This window comes from Dryobates pubescens, chromosome 29, assembly GCF_014839835.1.
Source record: "Dryobates pubescens isolate bDryPub1 chromosome 29, bDryPub1.pri, whole genome shotgun sequence".
NCBI classification, from domain to species: domain Eukaryota; kingdom Metazoa; phylum Chordata; class Aves; order Piciformes; family Picidae; genus Dryobates; species Dryobates pubescens.
The window spans coordinates 1654487-1672566 of record NC_071640.1 but is presented as its reverse complement, the minus strand read 5'-3'; the positions used below and the strand labels follow the sequence as shown (position 1 = coordinate 1672566).

Below are 18080 nucleotides of genomic sequence, written 5' to 3'. Positions count from 1 at the left end.
CCCCTGGCCATTGTGACCCTGGGCGAGCTGCTGTGGGTGCCCTGCTTTAGCAGAGGGGTTGGACTGGGTGATCCCCAGAGATCCCTTCCAGCCCTCACCATGCTGGGATTCTGGGATTTAAAATACAATTTCTAACAACTGTTTGTCAAAGCCATGATTTATAAGCAGTGTGCCTGTGCAGCATTTGAGAGCTGAAGCTGGACCCAAATCTTCTTTTCATTTCACAAGACAAAGACCTCCCCAGGGAGAAAACAAAGAGCGAGCAGCACAAATCAGTTAGCTCATTTGTTCTGAGCAACTGAGGATGCATGACTAGGAGCAAAAGTGTTACTGTGGCATAGTTTTTCCTGTCCCTCCTGCATGTTTTGCTTTGTTTTCTCACAGAAAGAAAGACAGCTGACTTGGAGAGGGATATCCAGAAGAAGAAAGAATCCACAGACCGGAGGCTGGATGAGCTGATCCGGCAGCGTGCCATGAACAAATGTGGGAAGAGGGAGGTAGGAAGCTGATCATGTTTCTAAGCCTCTTGGTGGGTTTTGTGCTCATAGCTGAATCCCAAGAGTAAGGATCTACATTTTAATGCTGTCTCTGAGCAGAAGCTCTTCTTCACCTGCCCTTTCAACTAAAAGAAATCCTGGTTAGCACCAGGAAAGGGAAAGAAGAGCTTTACCTCATGGATTTCCACCAGTGCTCTCAACTGGTTGGTCATGCCACTGCCTGCTCTAGTGCAGTAGTCTTTCTTTGGTTCTGTCACCAGTTGCTTTTTAGTGGAAGCATATTTAGAAATATTAATGATTTCATCATTTCCAGTGTCTGAAAGGGGCCTAGAAGAAAGCTGGGAAGGGACTGTTTACAAGGGCTTGGAGTGATAGGATCAGGGGCAGTGGATTGAAGCGTGAGGAGGGGAGATTGAGACTGGAGATAAGGAAGAAATTCTTCACAGTGAGGCTGGTGAGACGCTGGAACAGGTTGCTCCAGGGAGGTTATGGCTGCCTCCTCCCTGGAGGTGTTCCAGGCCAGGCTGGATAAGGCCTTGAGCAAGCTGGGCTGGTGGGAGGTGGATCATCATGAAGGTCCCTTCCAACCCAAACCACTCTCTGGATCTATGAATTTGATTGTGTGCTTCAAAGCACTGATTTTAACTGGAAATAATGAGATCTCTTGCAATCTGAGATGCTGGGATCTGTGTTACACCTCTAGCTTTCCAGTTTTTTGTCTAAGAAGTTTGGCATTTGTGCTCAAATCAGATTCCTGATGGGAAGTGGTGCCCAGCTCACAGATTCCTGATGATGACTTCCTCAAACTTCTAAGCTTCTTCACACACATTTGCTACTAAAAGAGAGTCTGAACAAGTCTAAATGCTTAAAAAAGGAGTTAGGGGAGGGGAGGAAGTAAGTCCATGGGAAATGTGTGGTGTTAATTACTCCTGATACATGGTTTCTCTCCTTTTTTGGCCCCATTTAGAGTCAAATGATAGATGATGAATTTAACAGAGTTTCAAAGGAGAGAGAACATCTTGCATCTCAGCTAAAAGAGGTAGGGGTTTAATACTATTTATATACTTGGTAGCCTTTAACTGAGGTGGAGTTTGGGGGTTGATGTGGTTGGGAGTAGGTGGAAGACTGTGTGCTCACCCTTAGTGGTTGTGGGGGGGTTAAAATGTGATGGCAAACTAAACTTTGCTCACAGTTAGTGTGTCTGGAGTGCACAGCTGCTGAACTAAAGGAAGCCTTCTGTCACTTTGCCACCTCAGTGGTGTTGATTTGTAATTTCAAGTGAAGTAAGACTTGAGTGAAGTCAGCTTGGGACTTTAATTTGCAACAGTGGAGGTAGTTTCATCGGGGGTGATGCACTCTGCATGATCTGTTTGGCAGTTAGAATTACCCAGGCAGTTGAAAATTGCTTTGAGGTGGTTCAGGAAAGCTAAAAGAGGGGAGAAATCTTGTCCTGTTGTGCTTGAAGGTTCGGGCACACTCTCAGAAAGTGCAGGCAGAGATCATCCTGGAGTCTGACATCATCTGCTGCACACTGAGTGCCAGTGGAGGAGGCCTGCTGGAATCTACTTTATCCAGGAAAGGAGTTGATCCTTTCAGCTGTGTCATTGTGGATGAGGTCAGTAAAGCTCTTTGGAACTACAGCCTGGTCTGCCTTGTTCTCTGCTTAGGCTGCTTGCGACTGCTGACTGCCCCATCCTCACCTCTTAACTGTTCACCAGCCTGGCCTGCTCTGTGGAGCCAGGAGATGAAAGAACAACTCTTTAATTCCTTCCTTTTAATGGCAGACAGCTTTCATGGCTCAAATGTGGTAGGGATTGCCAGATGGTTGGGTTCCATTTGAATCTGTTTGGAGAGCTCAGCAGATTGAATGATACAAGAAAATTCTGCTTGTGGTTATTTATTAGGGGGGGAAAAAACCGCAGCATCATCTCTGGCTTTCTCTCTTTTAGATTGAATTTTTAGGTGATTTAAAGCATTTGAGTTATTCTGGCTCTCTTACAGGAAATTTTAGCAGAGCTCTCTCCACTCCTTTGCTTATAACTGCTGATTCTTTTTGTCCTGTTTGCATGAACAAAAGGCAGGGCAGTCCTGTGAGGTCGAAACGCTGATCCCACTGATCCATCGCTGCAACAAGCTCGTCCTTGTTGGAGATCCCAGGCAGCTTCCTCCTACTGTAAAATCAGTAGTAAGTATTCACACTGCTTTTTTTCTTTCCTGCTCTCCAGTGGATATAAGAACAGCATCTCTAGGAAGTAAGGAAAAGGAATAAAGGGCACTCCAAGGGCAGATCAGGAGGTGGAGCAGGTGGGGGTCTTCTGCTCTGCAGGTTTAATCTTACGTGGAGAGCATATCAGTGCTGCCTTCAGTGTGAATAAAGCTGATACAGATGAGCAAGTGCAACCTCTGTAGACTTTCCTGGTGTGGCCTGGAACTGATTTCATGCACCATTAAGAGTAACTGTGGCAGTAACTTGAGTACAGCTCAGCACTTGGCTGGTGATAGATGTGGTTTTGCAGTAGGCTCCGTTGGTTCATTGTGAGCTTCATCCCAGTTCATTGTGGGCTTCATTCCTTAAGGAATGAAGGGTGAAGGCTTGTTTGAATGGAGACTTGCTCACCCTAAGGATGAGCATCACAGAATCACTTCCTTACATCCCATCCAGCAGTAAGGACTGTTTCAAACATCTAATAAAGGAGGCAAATGAGTCTGGCTTCTCTAGAAGGATGAATTGGCTGGAGGGTCTGTGCTTGTTTTAGAGGATGCCCCCTGGAATGCTTTTCATTATTGTTGATGTGTTTAAGATTTTACTATGTTGTGACTCAAAAAGAAGTTGTCTTGCTGAAGGCTCCACTGCCAAAACTTCAGCTGCCTGCAGGTGGTCTGTGCTCAAGTCAGTAAGGCAGGCAGTTGAAGTCCCAAGTCGGTGTCATTGTGGCAGCAGTTTAGAAGATTAAAACAGCAAATGGGTTTTAGTCCAAAAAAGCAAATTCCTGTTGCTAATTTGGAACCTAATTCCCCTGAATTGAGCCTCTGGTTTTCCCTCTGGCAGAAAGCTCAGGAGAATGGCTATGACCAGTCCTTGATGGCAAGGCTGCACAGGCACCTGGAGGAGCAGCTCCAGAGCACCATGTTCCGCAGCCTGCCCGTGGTGCAGCTGACTGTGCAGTACAGGATGCACCCTGACATCTGCCTCTTCCCATCCAACTATGTTTATGGCAGGACTCTAAAGACTGACAGGTGAGTAGGTGTCATGGGTTGTGTTGAGTCTGCACAGGAGCTCTCTGCCCTGTCCTGGGCAGGAGGGGGTTTCAAAGAAATCACTTCTTGTATCAGGATATTCTTATGAGACTAAATATTCTTGAGGTTATAGAATCATAGTCACAGACTGGGTTGGGTTGGAAGGGACCTAAAAGATCATCCACTTCCAATCCCCCTGCTATGGGCAGGGACACCTTCCACTAGCCCAGGCTGCTCAAGGCTCCATCCTACCTGGCTTTGAACATTTCCAGGCTTGGAGCCTCCATAGCTTCTCTGCACAGCCTGTTCCAGTGCCTCACCACCCTCACGGGGAAGAATTTCTTCCTAATGTCTAATCCAAATCTGTCACTCCTCATCCTCTCACAGCATGCTGTGTATGAAGCCCCTCCTCAGCTCTCCTGTAGGCTCTTTTAATACTGGAAGACTGCTCTATGTTCTCTCCAGTGCCTTCTCTTCTCCAGGCTGATCCTTTCAGTTGGGCTCTCCAGAGCTGAGCACAGGACTGCAGGTGGGGTCTGACCGGAGCAGTGAAAATGAAAGACTCGGGGGCGGGGTGGGGGAAAAGCTGACAGTTGTTTGTCTTTGCTAACCATGCTGTGAAGATCTGAGGTGTCAGTTGTTAGTTTTATCATTTCCTAGTGATAAAAATGTTATTTACAGAGCAACAGAAGAGAGCAGATGTTCTTCAGACTGGCCATTCCAGCCCTACCTCATCTTTGATGTGGGAGATGGTCGTGAGGAGCGAGACAATGAGTAAGTCAAGTCCTGCCTTCACCTCAGCCAAATGGACATCTGCTGGGAGTTAATTGCCTGCAGAAGAGTTCTCTTCTCTCTTCTCTAGTCTCCAATACCCATTAAGCAGCCAGAACTGCATTTTCAACTCGATGTGATTTCATTTAACTAAAAACCCAAGTGTTCTCTTCTAGCATTCCCAATATCCATTAAGCAGCCAGAACTGCATTTCCAACGTGGTTTGATTTCAGTTGACCAAAAAATACCCCAGGTGTTAAATGGTTTGGGTCTGTTGTTTGCTTGCTTGCTTGTTTTCATTCCTGGTTTGACTGTTCATTAGACACCAGTGAGTGCTGACAGTCTCTGCTAGCTCTGGTACCACTTTCTTGAGTTCCTCGTGTTTTTTTTGTCACTCTTTTTTTTCCCCCTTTCACAGCTGCACAGGGAGGTGACACCAGAAGGTGGCAGGCTCAGGCTTCCCCTTGTCTATCCTGCCAGGAAAGCAAAGCTGTGTGGTTCTGAGGGAAGGTGAAGTGCAACCTTTCGCTGCTGTCACCTGTCATTGATGTTAGCACCTCCTCAGGGCCTGCTTGCTAAGCTCTTTGAGCCTCCACGTGAAGGAGGCTGCAGAAGCTGGAGACAGAGGCTTTGACTTAGAATCATTGAGTGCTAGGAGTTGGGACCTCCAGAGAGGGCCCCCTGCAAATTGGGCTGGAGTGTTGAGTGTTGGAGAGGTGTCAAAAGGGTTGCTGTCATGTTTCCATTCTGTCTCCTGCAGGTCTTTCTGCAATCCTCAGGAGGTAAAGCTGGTGATGGAATTGATCAAAGTAATTAAAGCAAGAAGGAAGGATCTGGGCCTTCGCCGCATTGGGATCATTACCCCTTACAGTGCCCAGAAGAAGAGAATCCAAAGGCAGCTGGACAAAGTGTTTGGGAGCAACAGGTAAAGAAACCATGACTTTTGAAATGGGCTTGGCCCTTGTGGGCCAGCTCTTTGTTTATCTTCTCAAAAGAGTGGCAAAAACTCTCAACCCTTTTTTTCCCCCTGTACTAAAAACTTTCTTACCCTACTAAAATCTGCACTTAATTCTTGCTCTTAAAGGAGAGATGCAAGCCTCTTGCTTTACAACAGGCACAGCCTCATTGTGCCATGACTTAGTTCTTATCTGTATGCATGCTTTGATTGCCTTGCTCTTCTGAGTAGAGCTGATTTAAAGGCAAACCTAAAATTCCAAGCTGTGTGGATGCTCTTCACTGATGGTGCTGGCCTCAGAAAAGTAAATAAAGCTTGAGCTTCATGAACTGAAGCAGAAATTTACCCTGGGTTATTTGGGACAGGTGATATTCAGGGTTGTGTTGAGGCTACTCTTCTCTTTTGGAGAAAAGAGGGTTCCAGGGAGACTTGAGAGCTGCATTTCAATATCTGAAGGGGACCTAGAGCAAGGCTGGGGAGGGACTGCTCAGAGGGGGCTGTGGGGGTAGGATGAGGGGCAATGGTTTGAAACTGGAGCAGGGTAGAGTAGGTTGGACACTGAAGAAAGTCAGAAGGAGAAGGAGAGTGATGAAATACTGGAATAGGTTGCCCAGAGCTGTGGTTGAGGCCCCCTCTGTCCCTGGAGACATTCATGGTCAGACTTGCTGTGGCCCTGGGCAGCCTGCTGTAGGTGGAGGTGTCCCTGCTGACTGCAGGGGGCTTGGACAAGATGCCCTTTGAGGATCCCTTCCAACCCAGTGCAATTTGGGAATCTGTTTACATTGGTCTCTTGCTTAAAACTTCCAACTGACAGAGCTTAACAGGTTGCTAATTCCTTCCTCAGCAGCCCAGGAGAAGTGGATACAGTGGATGCCTTCCAGGGACGGGAGAAAGACTGCGTCATAGTGACCTGCGTCCGGGCAAACGCCACCAAAGGCTCCATTGGGTGAGTTTGGCCTCCAGTGATCCACAGATCCCACTTCCAGTGACCCTCTAAATATTCATGAAATCATAGAGTGGGCTGGGTTGGAAGGGAACTTAAAGATCATCCACTTCCAATCCTCCTGCCATGGGCAGGGACACCTCCCACCAGCCCAGCTTGCTCGAGGCCTCATCCAGCCTGGCCTTGACCACTTCCAGGGAGCAGACATCCACCACCTCCCTGGGCAACCTGTGCCAGTGTCTCACCACCCTCACTGCAAAGATGTGTAGGGACTGTCCTTATCATATGACCAGGATGAAGATTCTAGAGATCAAATCACTGCAGCCAGCAAGTTAAAAGGCATCTTAATGCATGGATTTCATGTTGCTGGCTAGAGATCCCTGCACAAAAGGGACCTGGAAATGCTAAGGCTTGCTTTCTGCATTGCCATTTAGTAGTCTTTCAAGATCCCTTTTTTTTCCCTCTTCTCTCCAGAGATCTAGAGAACTGCAATATCTGTGCTGCTGGATCCACTCTCCTCCTCTGTTTCCTGCCCCTCTCTCTGTTTTTTTTCCTCCTGTACTGCCCAGATTTCCTGGGGTGGCTCTGGGGCTTTTGCAGCCTTCACTGCAGGGGTTGGAAACTTGCTGCAGGGCAGGTTTCAGTGCATCAGCCAAGCTCTTGTACAGCTTAGTTTGAGCAGGTCCAACATCAGCTGGACCAGCATCCAGGATCAGCTTTTTTATTAGAGAGGAAAGAGTTGATAGCAGTGCCACAAGCCTTTGGAGTTTGAGTTCTGTTAGGGCTTATTTACCAACCCTGAAGCAGTGGTTTAGGTTTCAGTCCCTTGGTTTGTGATCCCCCAAAACCTGACAAGGAAAATCACTGAACTGAATCAGTTTTGTTCTAACTCAAAGCAGGACTTTGAGAGCAGTTAGTTTTCATAGTGCACACACAGAGACTTTCTCCTGCAGGAATGTGCTTTTCACTCTTGAAGCATGACAAAGCAAAATGTGCTTCCAGTGCCAGGTCACCTTTACAATAAAATATTCATGCCCAGCCTTCAGCATTTCAGTAGGAAAATTTCCCCTTGATCATGCCAAATATTATTACTCTGTTTCAGTTCAAGTCAAAAAAGAAGCTTAAAGTCTTGCTAGGTGAGGTGAGGTTGATGTCTTCTGTACTTTGAGCAACATTTAAGGAAGCAGTGGTTGGTATTAAGAGGGGATTTGCTCTAAGAAAGGAAACTTCAACAGCAGGAGCTGGAAAGAACTGGGATTCCCTGGAAGGAATCAGAGTGGAAGCAAACAAGCAGCCCCAGTTCATGTAACACAGCTCCTGCAGAGCCCCTCATGTAGGGCAGGGCTGCTGCAGTGGCATCTAGGAATGGGTCAGGAACTGCCTCTGTCTTTGTAGCTGCTTCTGTTGCCTTCATGCCTCTGACACTGATAGTGATCTCTCTTCCTCCTAACAAACCTTCTGGAAGTAGCAGTCCCAGAGCTGAGTTTTGCCTTTGTCCCTCAGGTTTCTGGCAAGCCTTCAGCGCCTGAACGTCACGATCACCAGAGCCAGGTTCAGCCTCTTCATCCTTGGAAGGCTGGAAACACTCATGGTGGGTAACAGTGTGAATCATAGCATCTTCTGTCATCCACCCTTTGGGGTCAAGGAAGGGTTGGGGGGCAAGGCAAAAGCATCCTCAGGCTGTGGAAGGAAGGGATCCTTTCCTAGGGTGGTGTTAAATGAGCCCAGTGCAGGCCTCTGAGGGCTGCTCCTGGAAAGCTTTGGCTGTAACTCATAAAAGCTTTAAAAAAACCCCATAATTAAATCATCTCTTTTCCTTGCTTCCGAGAAGGAAAGCTCTAGACATGACTCTTCAAAATGTAACTGAAATTCATAACCCTTTAGACTTCAATTAAAACTCTTCTCTCAGGTGGGAAGAGAGGATGAGGGCAGAGCTGTTTCCCTGCTTGTTCCTTAGCATCCCTCCAGCTCCTGCAGTTGCTCCTGGATGCTGGGGCAGGAAAGAGGATTGTAAAAACCCTAAACCACCCCAAAACCTTCTCCTGATCTACAGGTTGTTGGTTTTGACAGTGCTTTGTGTAGTCAGGTGGGTTTTGAGGCTGCTCTTTGCTTGTGCTCTTTGCAATGAGCGTTTGTGAAGCAGAGTCAGCCCTCTGGGGGACTGTGAATGCCCCCGGGAGGTGTAGGCAGTGCTCTCGAGTGGAGCTCATGTCTTACAGAGCTTCATTTCTAATCTTTCTGGGCGTGGGGGGTGTCAGCTACACCACTAGAGGGCATTGAAGCTATGCTCCTGGCTCAGTCTGGAGGAGAGAGAACTCTTCTGGCCTTCATAAACAGAGAATTTGTCTTTTGTAAGTAGTAGCTGAGTGATGGTGAAGGCTTTTTCCCTGTGTTCCAGCACCCAGAGTTGCTTTGCAAGTGAAACATAAGATTCTTCCATTCCAGAAGGAACCTAGCAGTGGTTGCCATGACACTTGTGTCAGGTACCTTGATTCAAGGGGTTGGGCAGCCTCTGCCCAGCTCTGTCCAGTTGTGCTGAGCTCTTGCTGGTAACTCTTTTGTCTTTCTCTTGAAGGAAAACAAGGACTGGAACGAGTTGATTCAGGATGCTCATAAAAGAGGAGCCATTATCAAGACCTCAGAAGAAAGCTACAAGAGAGATGCTCTTAGGATCTTGAAGCTCAAGCCAACAGTATGGTGTCCAACCAAGGCAGGGACAAAGACACCTGCTCTGCAGCCTCCTTCTTCCAGTGGCAAGAGGGCTGAGCCTGCAAATGCAAGGGAGGCCAGCGGCAGCCCATTGGGACCTGCTGCTGGCCACGCAGCGCTGCAAGGAAGCCGAGGGCCCCAGCAGGCACAGGGAGCTCAGGCTGTGGACTCCAGGAGAGGCAGTGCCTCCACACCCACGCAGGCTGCAGCACCTCCTGCTGCTCAAGAGAAGCCAAGGGACCCAAGGAGGGCAGGCATGGCTGGTAGGACTGAAGCAAAAGGGAAGGAGCAGGTCTCCAAAAGTAGCAGTTGGGCAGCCCAGAGCGCTCCAGGGTCAACGCCACAGCAAGGTCTTGAGGTGTCCTCAGCCAGCAGGGACCAGAGTTCCAGAGCAGAAACTGCTAAGAAGCCCCAGCATGGGGTGGGGCATTGTGTGCTGCCCTCCACATCCTCACCTTCCCGAGCTCGCCACGAGCACGACCGCAGAGCTGCTGTGCCGAGGAGGAGCTCCACGGCCCCCTGCGAAGGAGGCCGCGGGGAGAGCAGCAGGAGGAGCAGGGACAGTCACGCTCCAAGAAGAGGATCAGAGAGCACAGAACCCTGCAGCACCAAGAGGAGGAAGATTTCTCACTGACTGCAGCTTTGGCTCCTCCCTGGGAAACCAACCAAACCAAACCGATAATCTCTGCCCAGAGTTCAGTCTGGCAAGGACTGTTTTAACTTATTTCCTACTCTTGGAGCTCCCTCCTGTTGATCCCTGAGCTGTCAGCACCTCCAGCTTTGTCCCATCCTGTCCCTAGTTGTGAAGGGCACTTTATCCCTACCAGCTGAGAGCTTCCAGCTTTGGGAGAAGCGGTGAACTGGTGGTGTGGTCACCTGGCGAGTGCCAGAGGGTGAAGGTTGGAACTGTTGCCTGCTGTATATTTGTACAGTGTACAAATAGATTATTTTAAGATCTAATTTGGCAAAAAAAAACAAAAAGAGGAAAAAAAGAAATCAGAGCAGCTTCTTTCCTTCTGCAAATGCTCTTTTCTGAGGGGTGGAAATTTTTTTGATGAAGAGCCAGAGCAAAGCAAAAACAAAAACACCAAACCCCCAACAACACACACCCAAAAAACCCCCACACAAACAAAAGAAACCCCAACAGCAAACAAAGAACCAACAGCATCCCCCACCAAAAACAATCTGGAGGACAAAGAGAAACCCTCTCCTCCTCCCCTCCCCCAGAATCCCCCCACAACCCGTCCAGCCTTCTCTTTTCCTTAGCTGTACCCAACCTTAATTTATTTGCTAGCCAAGAGTGAGCGTTGCAGAGGTGGGAGCAGTGGCTCCTGCCCCCCTGCTGCCTCAGGAAGGGCAGATGTACATGGGTTGAACAGAAGAGAATTCTACTTCTTTTGTATATTTTATTGCCTGTTTTTATAGGAACAGAGGAGCTTTTCCTTTCTACAGCTGTGCCTTGAGTTTTGTTCTTTTGCTCTTGCTGCTGCTGCTTCACTGGCTGGAATCCTTCCTCCTGTTGCAGTGGCGACGCAGAACTGCAGATTAAAGCCTACCAAGGTCTTGTCTGGTCCCAGTGAGTCCATGTGGTGAATGATCAACAGCACTGTGGCATCCCAGGCAGAGAGCTCGTTAATACTTAGTGCTCATGACCTAGAAATTGCTAGCCAGGGTGCCCTTGGAGGTCTGCAGAGGTCAAAAGGACAAGCAGTGCATTCTAGGGGTTACTGCTGACTCCTTTCCCCTGTGTTTGATGGATTTATAACCAGGAAAATGGGGATGGGGGTTGGGGGGGAGGGGAAACAAAGTGTTTTTAAGAAAGCCTTCCTCTCCCCACAGCAGTGCCCAATAAAAGTGGAATTCTTTCTGCTGAGAATGCCTTTGGGTGGCTGTGAAGCATCCCTCTCTCCTCCTGGCGGACAGCTCTGTCTCAGGGAGGTGAAGAGCAGCGTTTGGTGTGTGCAGGGCCTTGTGTGGGCACAGCCTGGTGTGGTCCTGAGGGTGCAGCAGCACCATGCTGTGGGAGTCCCACTTGGGTTTGGGTGGCCTTGGGGCTGTCTCCATGATGTTCAAATGCAGCCTGCTCTGAAGCAGGCAGCATCCTCCTGTCCCTTGTAAATGGATTTGTGCTTAGCCAGTGTCAGGGCAGCGACTTTCCCTAAGAGGAGGAGCTGCCAGGCTTCTCTGGCTGGAATTCAGCCCTGTTTGAGCTCTGCTGCTTGTCCTGACACACTAATTGCAGTGATTAGTGTTGGCTCTGTCCTTTTAACCTGCTGCCAAAGGGGGGTGTGAGAGCCAGGCCAGTGCAGCACAGGTGCCTTAACCCTACACATCATCAGGTGTGGTTCAGAGGGTGATTGCCAGGGAAGCTTCAGCATCCTTCATGCATCCAAGCCCAGAGCCAGTGTGCTTTATTGGGACCAGCTGCACTGTAGCTGTGTTGGGAAGCTTTTGGCTGCTCTCTGTGGCTGCCCAGCTCCTTCTGCTGCCCAGCACAGAGCATCTGAAGGGAACAGGGGAATCTTGGAGATGTCTGAGGTGAAGTCAGCATGTGTGCATTGTTTGGCTTTAGTTAACGATTCTCTCCAAGCCTTAATTGCTTCAGTGAGCTCTGACCAGCTCTGGTCAGCAGCATCTGCTCTTCTGAAGCTGCTGTGACTCCTCCTGGGTGTTGTGTACCTTGTGTGAGGGAGGAAAGCTGCTTGAATGAGCCCAACAGCCACCAATGGCACAGTTTGGTCACTCCCACACCACAGAGCCCATGCTGGCTGTGGAGCCTCCCTTTGTGTTCAGAGGAGTGTTGAAAACCTCTTTCAACCCCCTTGGCTCTTCTTGGCAGGGCTCTGCTGCCCTGCCTGCTGTTTCTCCTTAGCACATGGCAAAGGCTGATCCCAGAGCTGTGGAAGAAGCCATTTGGACCATCTTTATGACAATAAAAAGAATGCTGAGAGCTGATGGTGCCCCTCAATAAGCTGTAATGAGACCCAGATGTAAACAGAAGAAAGTATCAAGGAAGAGCTGAGTGTTCTTGTCCAGGAGTGCGAGCAGAGCTGGGTTGTGAAGAGCTTTGTCTCACAATCTCAGCCCTTCTCAGCTGGATCCAAGGGATGGAGGCTCAGGAGCTGGAAGCTGAGTGGTGCAAGGGGTGCAGCTGGGCCAGGCACTGCCTCTTCCTTTTGCTAGGAAATGGAATTGGTCCTTCAGAGCTGAGACTTTGCTTGGAGTTACTGAAGCCTGGGGAGATGTTGAGGTTTCCTTTAGGGCAAAGGGAGCTCGGATGTTGGGCTGGCTTGTGGGGAGAGAAAGGGGGAGCCCAGAGGTTGGCTTTACTTGTGGGGAGAGAAAGGGGGAGCCCAGAGGTTGGCTTTACTTGTGGGGTAGAGAAAGGGGGAGCCCAGAGGTTGGCTTTACTTGTGGGGAGAGAAAGGGGGAGCCCAGAGGTTGGCTTTACTTGTGGGGAGAGAAAGGGGGAGCCCAGAGGTTGGCTTTACTTGTGGGGAGAGAAAGGGGGAGCCCAGAGGTTGGCTTTACTTGTGGGGTAGAGAAAGGGGGAGCCCAGAGGTTGGCTTTACTTGTGGGGTAGAGAAAGGGGGAGCCCAGAGGTTGGCTTTACTTGTGGGGAGAGAAAGAGGGAGCCCAGAGGTTGGGGTTTACTTGTGGGGAGAGAAAGGGGGAGCCCAGAGGTTGGCTTTACTTGTGGGGAGAGAAAGGGGGGAGCCCAGAGGTTGGCTTTACTTGTGGGGAGAGAAAGGGGGAGCCCAGAGGTTGGGGTTTACTTGTGGGGAGAGAAAGGGGGAGCCCAGAGGTTGGCTTTACTTGTGGGGAGAGAAAGGGGGAGCCCAGAGGTTGGCTTTACTTGTGGGGTAGAGAAAGGGGGAGCCCAGCTGTTGGTGTTGACTTTCAGGTGACAGAAAGAGGAGAGCCCCAGCTGTTGGGGCTGGAGCTGAGCTGTTCATTGCCAGCCCAGCCACTGTAGCAATACCTGGGAGCAGCAGCAGCAGAGTCCTAAAAATGCAAGACCTTCTTGTCTGCATGAATAAATGATGGATGGAATGGCTGCTGTGTGGTAAATGGAATTTATAATGTTAATGATCTAATACAGCCTCTTGCCACAACAGCTCCAGTCCCCAGCCATCTATAAGGTCTCCTTTCTTCTTTCTCTCTTATTTTAAGATGCTTGGAAAGCAGCCTACTGCTTTGTTCTTCAGTGCAAATAACTGGAGGCTGAGCAGCCTTGTACGAGGAGCAGCACGAGACCTTCCAGCCATCTGTACCTGGCTGCCAAAGCTGCCACCAGCTCCCAAACAGGCAGGAGCAGAGCTGCAAAGGAAGGGGCTTGGAGTGCACCTCACGCTTGGTGGGGTGAAAATCAGGGATGGCTTGAGTGTGGCTGTCCAGGTTTGCCACTGAGGGCACCGCTGGGCCAAGCAAGGTCTGCCTTTCCTCTTAGAGCATCTCCTCAGTTTCTCCTCTCTTTCACTGTAAGCCCCAGGAGGAAGGTCAGGGTGGAGCTTTGGGAGTCCAGTCTGGTTGCTGCCCAAGAGGGAAGGTAATGATGTGGTGAAAATGGGTGGGTTTAGGCTTTCCTCACACGTTTCACCCTGCAGGGGAACTTGTTATGACACTCAGAGAATCAAAATGACAAAGGAGCCTTTAGGACAGGCTGAAGCTCTTCTCTGCATCCCAAATCAGGGTGTGATTTCTAGCCAGTGTCTGTGTGATGGTGGCCAGACTCCCCCCAACTCCCTGCCAGAAAGGCAGAGAAGATGGTGAGGCAAAGCTCTTCACCCAGCTCTGCTCTTATTCCTGAGCAGGAGCACTCAGCTCCTCTAGGTCTGGGCTTTATCTACATTTGGAACTTCTCATGAAACCAATTATAAGAGAGAATTGCTTGGGGAGACCTTTAATGTTGTTGCCACCCGAGTGTGGGTGCTCTCCAGCCTCCAGCAGCTCCTTCCAAATCGCTCTCGTCACTGAGATGTCTGCTCCCTCAGCTGACAAACCCCAAGCACCAGTCCTGTTGAGTGCCAGTGGAGTTGGTTTGTTTTTTCCCTCTCCCCCCTCCTCCCATCTCCAGCTCCCAGGGGCTGTAGGCTCAGGATTGTCTCTGCTGAGCCAGCAAAGCCAGGCTGCTGCTGGGCTCCTCTGCAGCTGGGGCTGTGCTCCCAGCTCGGTCACCTCAAGCTGATTTATTTTTGTTGCTTTGGGTTTGTCAGCGCTGGAAACAGTTAAAATGGGGGCAGGCTTTGAGGTAAACAAGGCTGGGAGGCTGCTGTGTGGAGAGGTCATTTGTTTTTTGCAGGCAGAAGTGTCATTTAAAAACTTTCCCAAGCTCCTCCACCGCCGGCGACAGGATGCAGAGGAGAAGCTCTCGAAAGAGCCAAGTGGCTTTTCTCAGAAAGAGAAGCAGCTTTTGCTTAACCTTTCCACAGGTAGCAAACTCAACCTGCCACAATTGCCAGCAGCTGATGGAGAAATGTTCCCATCTTCAAGAAGATGGAGTTTTGGAGCTGCAGGTGCTCGCTGCGAGGGTTTCTCTCCCTGGCTGCAGTGAATGAGTCTTCAGTCCTGAAGCTTGGAATTATTCTCTTCAACAGGGGAGTTTAAGATGTGTGGGAGAGGGTTGTTTTTTTGTCCTGCCTCGCAGGGCTTTGTGTTGTGTGATTGCAAGTTCTCCAGCAGCACTGCACAGGGAAAGTGCCAGCCTGGTCCCCGGTGCTCTGTGTCTGTCTGAGCGTGGTGAGGAGCTGCGTGGCCCTGGCTACAGGAGGGGACTCTGAGAGTCCCTCGTGGGATCATGGAATTGTCTAGGATGGAAAGGACCTCTAAGGTCATCAGGAGATGATCTCTTTTGGATCTGCCCTTGCTCACAGCCTACAGGCTGTTAGAATTCTTCTCTGCAAGGTCATAGAATTGGTTTGGTAGGAGACCTCCTCCAAGGTCATCCAGGCCAACCCTTAACCCAAGACCACCGTGGCCTCTAAACCATGGCTCCAAGTGCCATGGCCACAGGATTCTGGAGCACCTCCAGGCCTGGGGACTCCACCACCTCCCTGGGCAGCCTGTGCCAATCCCTGACAGCTCTTGCAGCAAAGAAAATTTTCCTAACCTCCAGCTTAAACCTCCCCTGGCACAATTTCAGGCCATTTCTTCTCTTACCATCTGATACCAGGGAGAAGAAACCAAACCCCACCTCACTCCAGTCTCTTTTCAGGGAGCTGTAGAGAACAATGAGGCCTCCCCTCAGAATGCAGGGGACTGAGGCTGGAGCATCCCTTCTTGTCCTTTGCAGTTACTGCTGGCTTTGCTTCTGCATACCTTTGAAGAGCCCAAGGATGGCCTGTGCAGTGTGCAGGGTTGTGTTTTGTTCCCCAACGTTCTCCAGGTGTTCTGTGGCATAGCTGCTGGAGGGTCACCACCAGACCCTTCTGGTGAAGTTGCAGAACTCTTCACTGGGCTGTGATTAAAGAATGTCCAGTGGGGGAGGGTTGCTGGCATTCTGTCTGGTAGCACCATGGCACTGTTGAGGTTGGGAGAGGATTGAGCTCCTCAAGTCCAAGTGCTCACCTCGCTGGTGCTAAGCTACTCTCACTCAACCATCTCCCTGCTCTGGAGCTGAGGTAGGAAGCCAACAAACTCTCATCTACAAACCAACCAACCCTCAACCAACCAAGAGCAAATCCCCCAAACCATGAAGGTCCACTGCAGTGGTCTCTCAGCAGTCTTCATTCCCAGGCAGTGCTGAGCTTTGTTCTGCCTTTCTGAGGTTATTTTGTGTGTGAACTTCGCTGCTGCTGCTCCTTGGCACCTTCCTGCCCATGCTGCAATAACCAGGGCTGTTTGCAGGGAAGCTGCTGGGCTCAGGGCTTGTCTGGGCTCTGGCTTTATGAAGTAGTAAATTTTCTGTTGCTTAATCTAATATTCTGGAGAAAAACAGGAGTGCAGGGAAAGGAGAATGTTGCTTCACCTTCCAGAAGTGCTATTAGGGAGCTTGATCTCGTTACAGCCTGTTCTCTGCTATTACTTGTGAGAGCAGAGGCAGATGAGGGGTTTAAATCTCCTGCAGTCAAAAGGTACAAAGGAGGAGGCTCAACACCAGCAGACAGAAAGGAGTTGGAGAAAGGGAGGCAGTGCTTGTGCCCCTCCCAGTCAAACCTCAGCAGTGAGTGGATGAACTCAGCCCTGTCACCTGCCTCTGTGCTGCTCCAAACCTGCCCCAGCTTTGTGTTGCTCTTGGATGTGACAGTGTCCACCCTGGCCCTTCTCTCCCCTTATCATGGCGTCACAGAATGCATTGGGTTGGAAGAGACCCTCCAAGGTCACCTTGCCCAACCCCCCTGCAGTCAGCAGGGCATCTGCGTCCAGATCAGGTTGTTCAGGGCCTTATCAAGGCTGACCTTGAATGTCCCCAGGCATGAGACCCTCACCACTTCCCTGGGCAGCCTGTTCCAGTGTCTCACCACTCTCACTGTGCAGAGCCTCCTCCTGATGTCCAACCTGAATCTGCCCTGCTCCACTTTCAAACCATTGCCTCTCATCCTAGCCCCTTCTGAACAGTCCCTCCCCAGCCTTCCTGCAGATCCCCTTCAGATACTGAAATGCAGCCCTGAGGTGTCCCTGCAGACCCAGCTCCAACTCTCTCAGCCTGTGCTCACAGGAGAGGTGCTCCAGCCCTCTGATCACCTTTGTGGCCCCCTCTGGACATCCTTGTCCAAAGTAGAAGTTTATTGCCCTCCCTTCCCTGGAGGTGGCTGATTTGGGGGCACTGCTCATGGATGTGGCACATGCAGAGTAAGGCTGGAGGACAACTGCAGCTCTGGCACCTTTAAAATGCTGACTGCTCCCAGCACAGAGCCCCTTGAGCAGGATGGGCTGTAGGGACAGGAGCATGGAGAGACAGTGCTGCAACAGAGCAGACATTGGCAGAAACTCTTGGAGCAGATCTCCACCCTGGCAGGGATACCAGACCTGGGACTGCCACTGGAGGCTCAAGCCTGGACTACCTGAGGCCCCTGGGCTGGCTCAGAGAGCTGTGTGGAGCTGGGGTGGTGATAAGGAGCTGCTCACCAGGTAAGAAAACCAGCCCAGGGCTGAAGGAGCTGGAGGGAGGTGGGGAAGGGGGGAGGATAATCTCCTGTCTTCTAATGCTCTATTCAGTCAGCTCCCGGCTTGGGAAATCTCTGGATGTGACAAAGTTGTAGCTGTTGTGTTCAGGGCATTCCTCTTGCTCTGAAGGAGTTACACCAGGGCTTGTCTCTGGTTTCTCCTGCCTTGGTTGGTGTGCTTGGCTTCAGCTGTTTCCTCAGACTGGGGCACGTTAGTGAGTCTCAAATGAGTTGATGTTGTCCCTGGGAGCTCCATGCTGGAGCTCCAGGCTGTGTGCAGCTTTTTCTGCCAAGGTGCAGCATGGCACCAGCTCAGGGGGGAACTGCAGTGGGGCTGGACAGCTGATGTCCTCCTGGAGAAGCATCCCTGGACTAACCCAGCCCTCTCCTGCTGCAGGAGACAAAGCTTTTCCCCACAAGCCCAACACTTCATGCCTCACTCAGGCTTTGTTCATTGCCTGCAGTCAGTGGCCTAACCTAGGTTCAGCAAAGTAATTAGGAGGAATAATTAAAAGCTCTCAGTGATGAGGCCAACTCCTCTCTCCCTCCCCTCTCCCCTCCCCGTGTGGTGCACCTTGGTAGTGACTCAGAAAACACAGGAGGACATCAGGAATCCAAAAATAAAGTCTTTACCTGTAATTAAGTGTGCACACAGAAAGGAAAACGTGGGGAGCAAGCAGCCATTAATAGTTGCTTTACTGGAGGAGGATACACCAGCATCGAATGCTCATGGCAAAAGGTCCCTTGGAAGTTGTGGTTCTCTTAGAACCTTTAACCCAAACAAAAATAAGTCTCTACTAAAAAAAAAAAAAAACCAACCCAAAACCAAACAAAAAAAATAAAAGCAAACAACCCCAACCCCA

At 50.2% G+C, this 18080-nt stretch overlaps 1 protein-coding gene across 1 annotated transcript in view; it reads left to right on the top strand.

Annotated features, from left to right (window-relative positions):
• Positions 1-9783, top strand: part of SETX (senataxin) — a 29628-nt gene extending 19845 nt beyond the window's left edge. Inside the window, exons 16-25 of the mRNA XM_009896267.2 lie at positions 385-497; positions 1465-1536; positions 1963-2112; positions 2575-2682; positions 3547-3734; positions 4416-4508; positions 5266-5430; positions 6308-6406; positions 7907-7994; positions 8979-9783. Coding sequence (XP_009894569.2) covers positions 385-497; positions 1465-1536; positions 1963-2112; positions 2575-2682; positions 3547-3734; positions 4416-4508; positions 5266-5430; positions 6308-6406; positions 7907-7994; positions 8979-9746 — 1844 coding nt within the window. The 3' untranslated portion in view covers positions 9747-9783. The remainder of the gene's footprint in view (positions 1-384; positions 498-1464; positions 1537-1962; positions 2113-2574; positions 2683-3546; positions 3735-4415; positions 4509-5265; positions 5431-6307; positions 6407-7906; positions 7995-8978) is intronic.
• The last annotated feature ends 8297 nt before the right edge of the window (positions 9784-18080 follow it).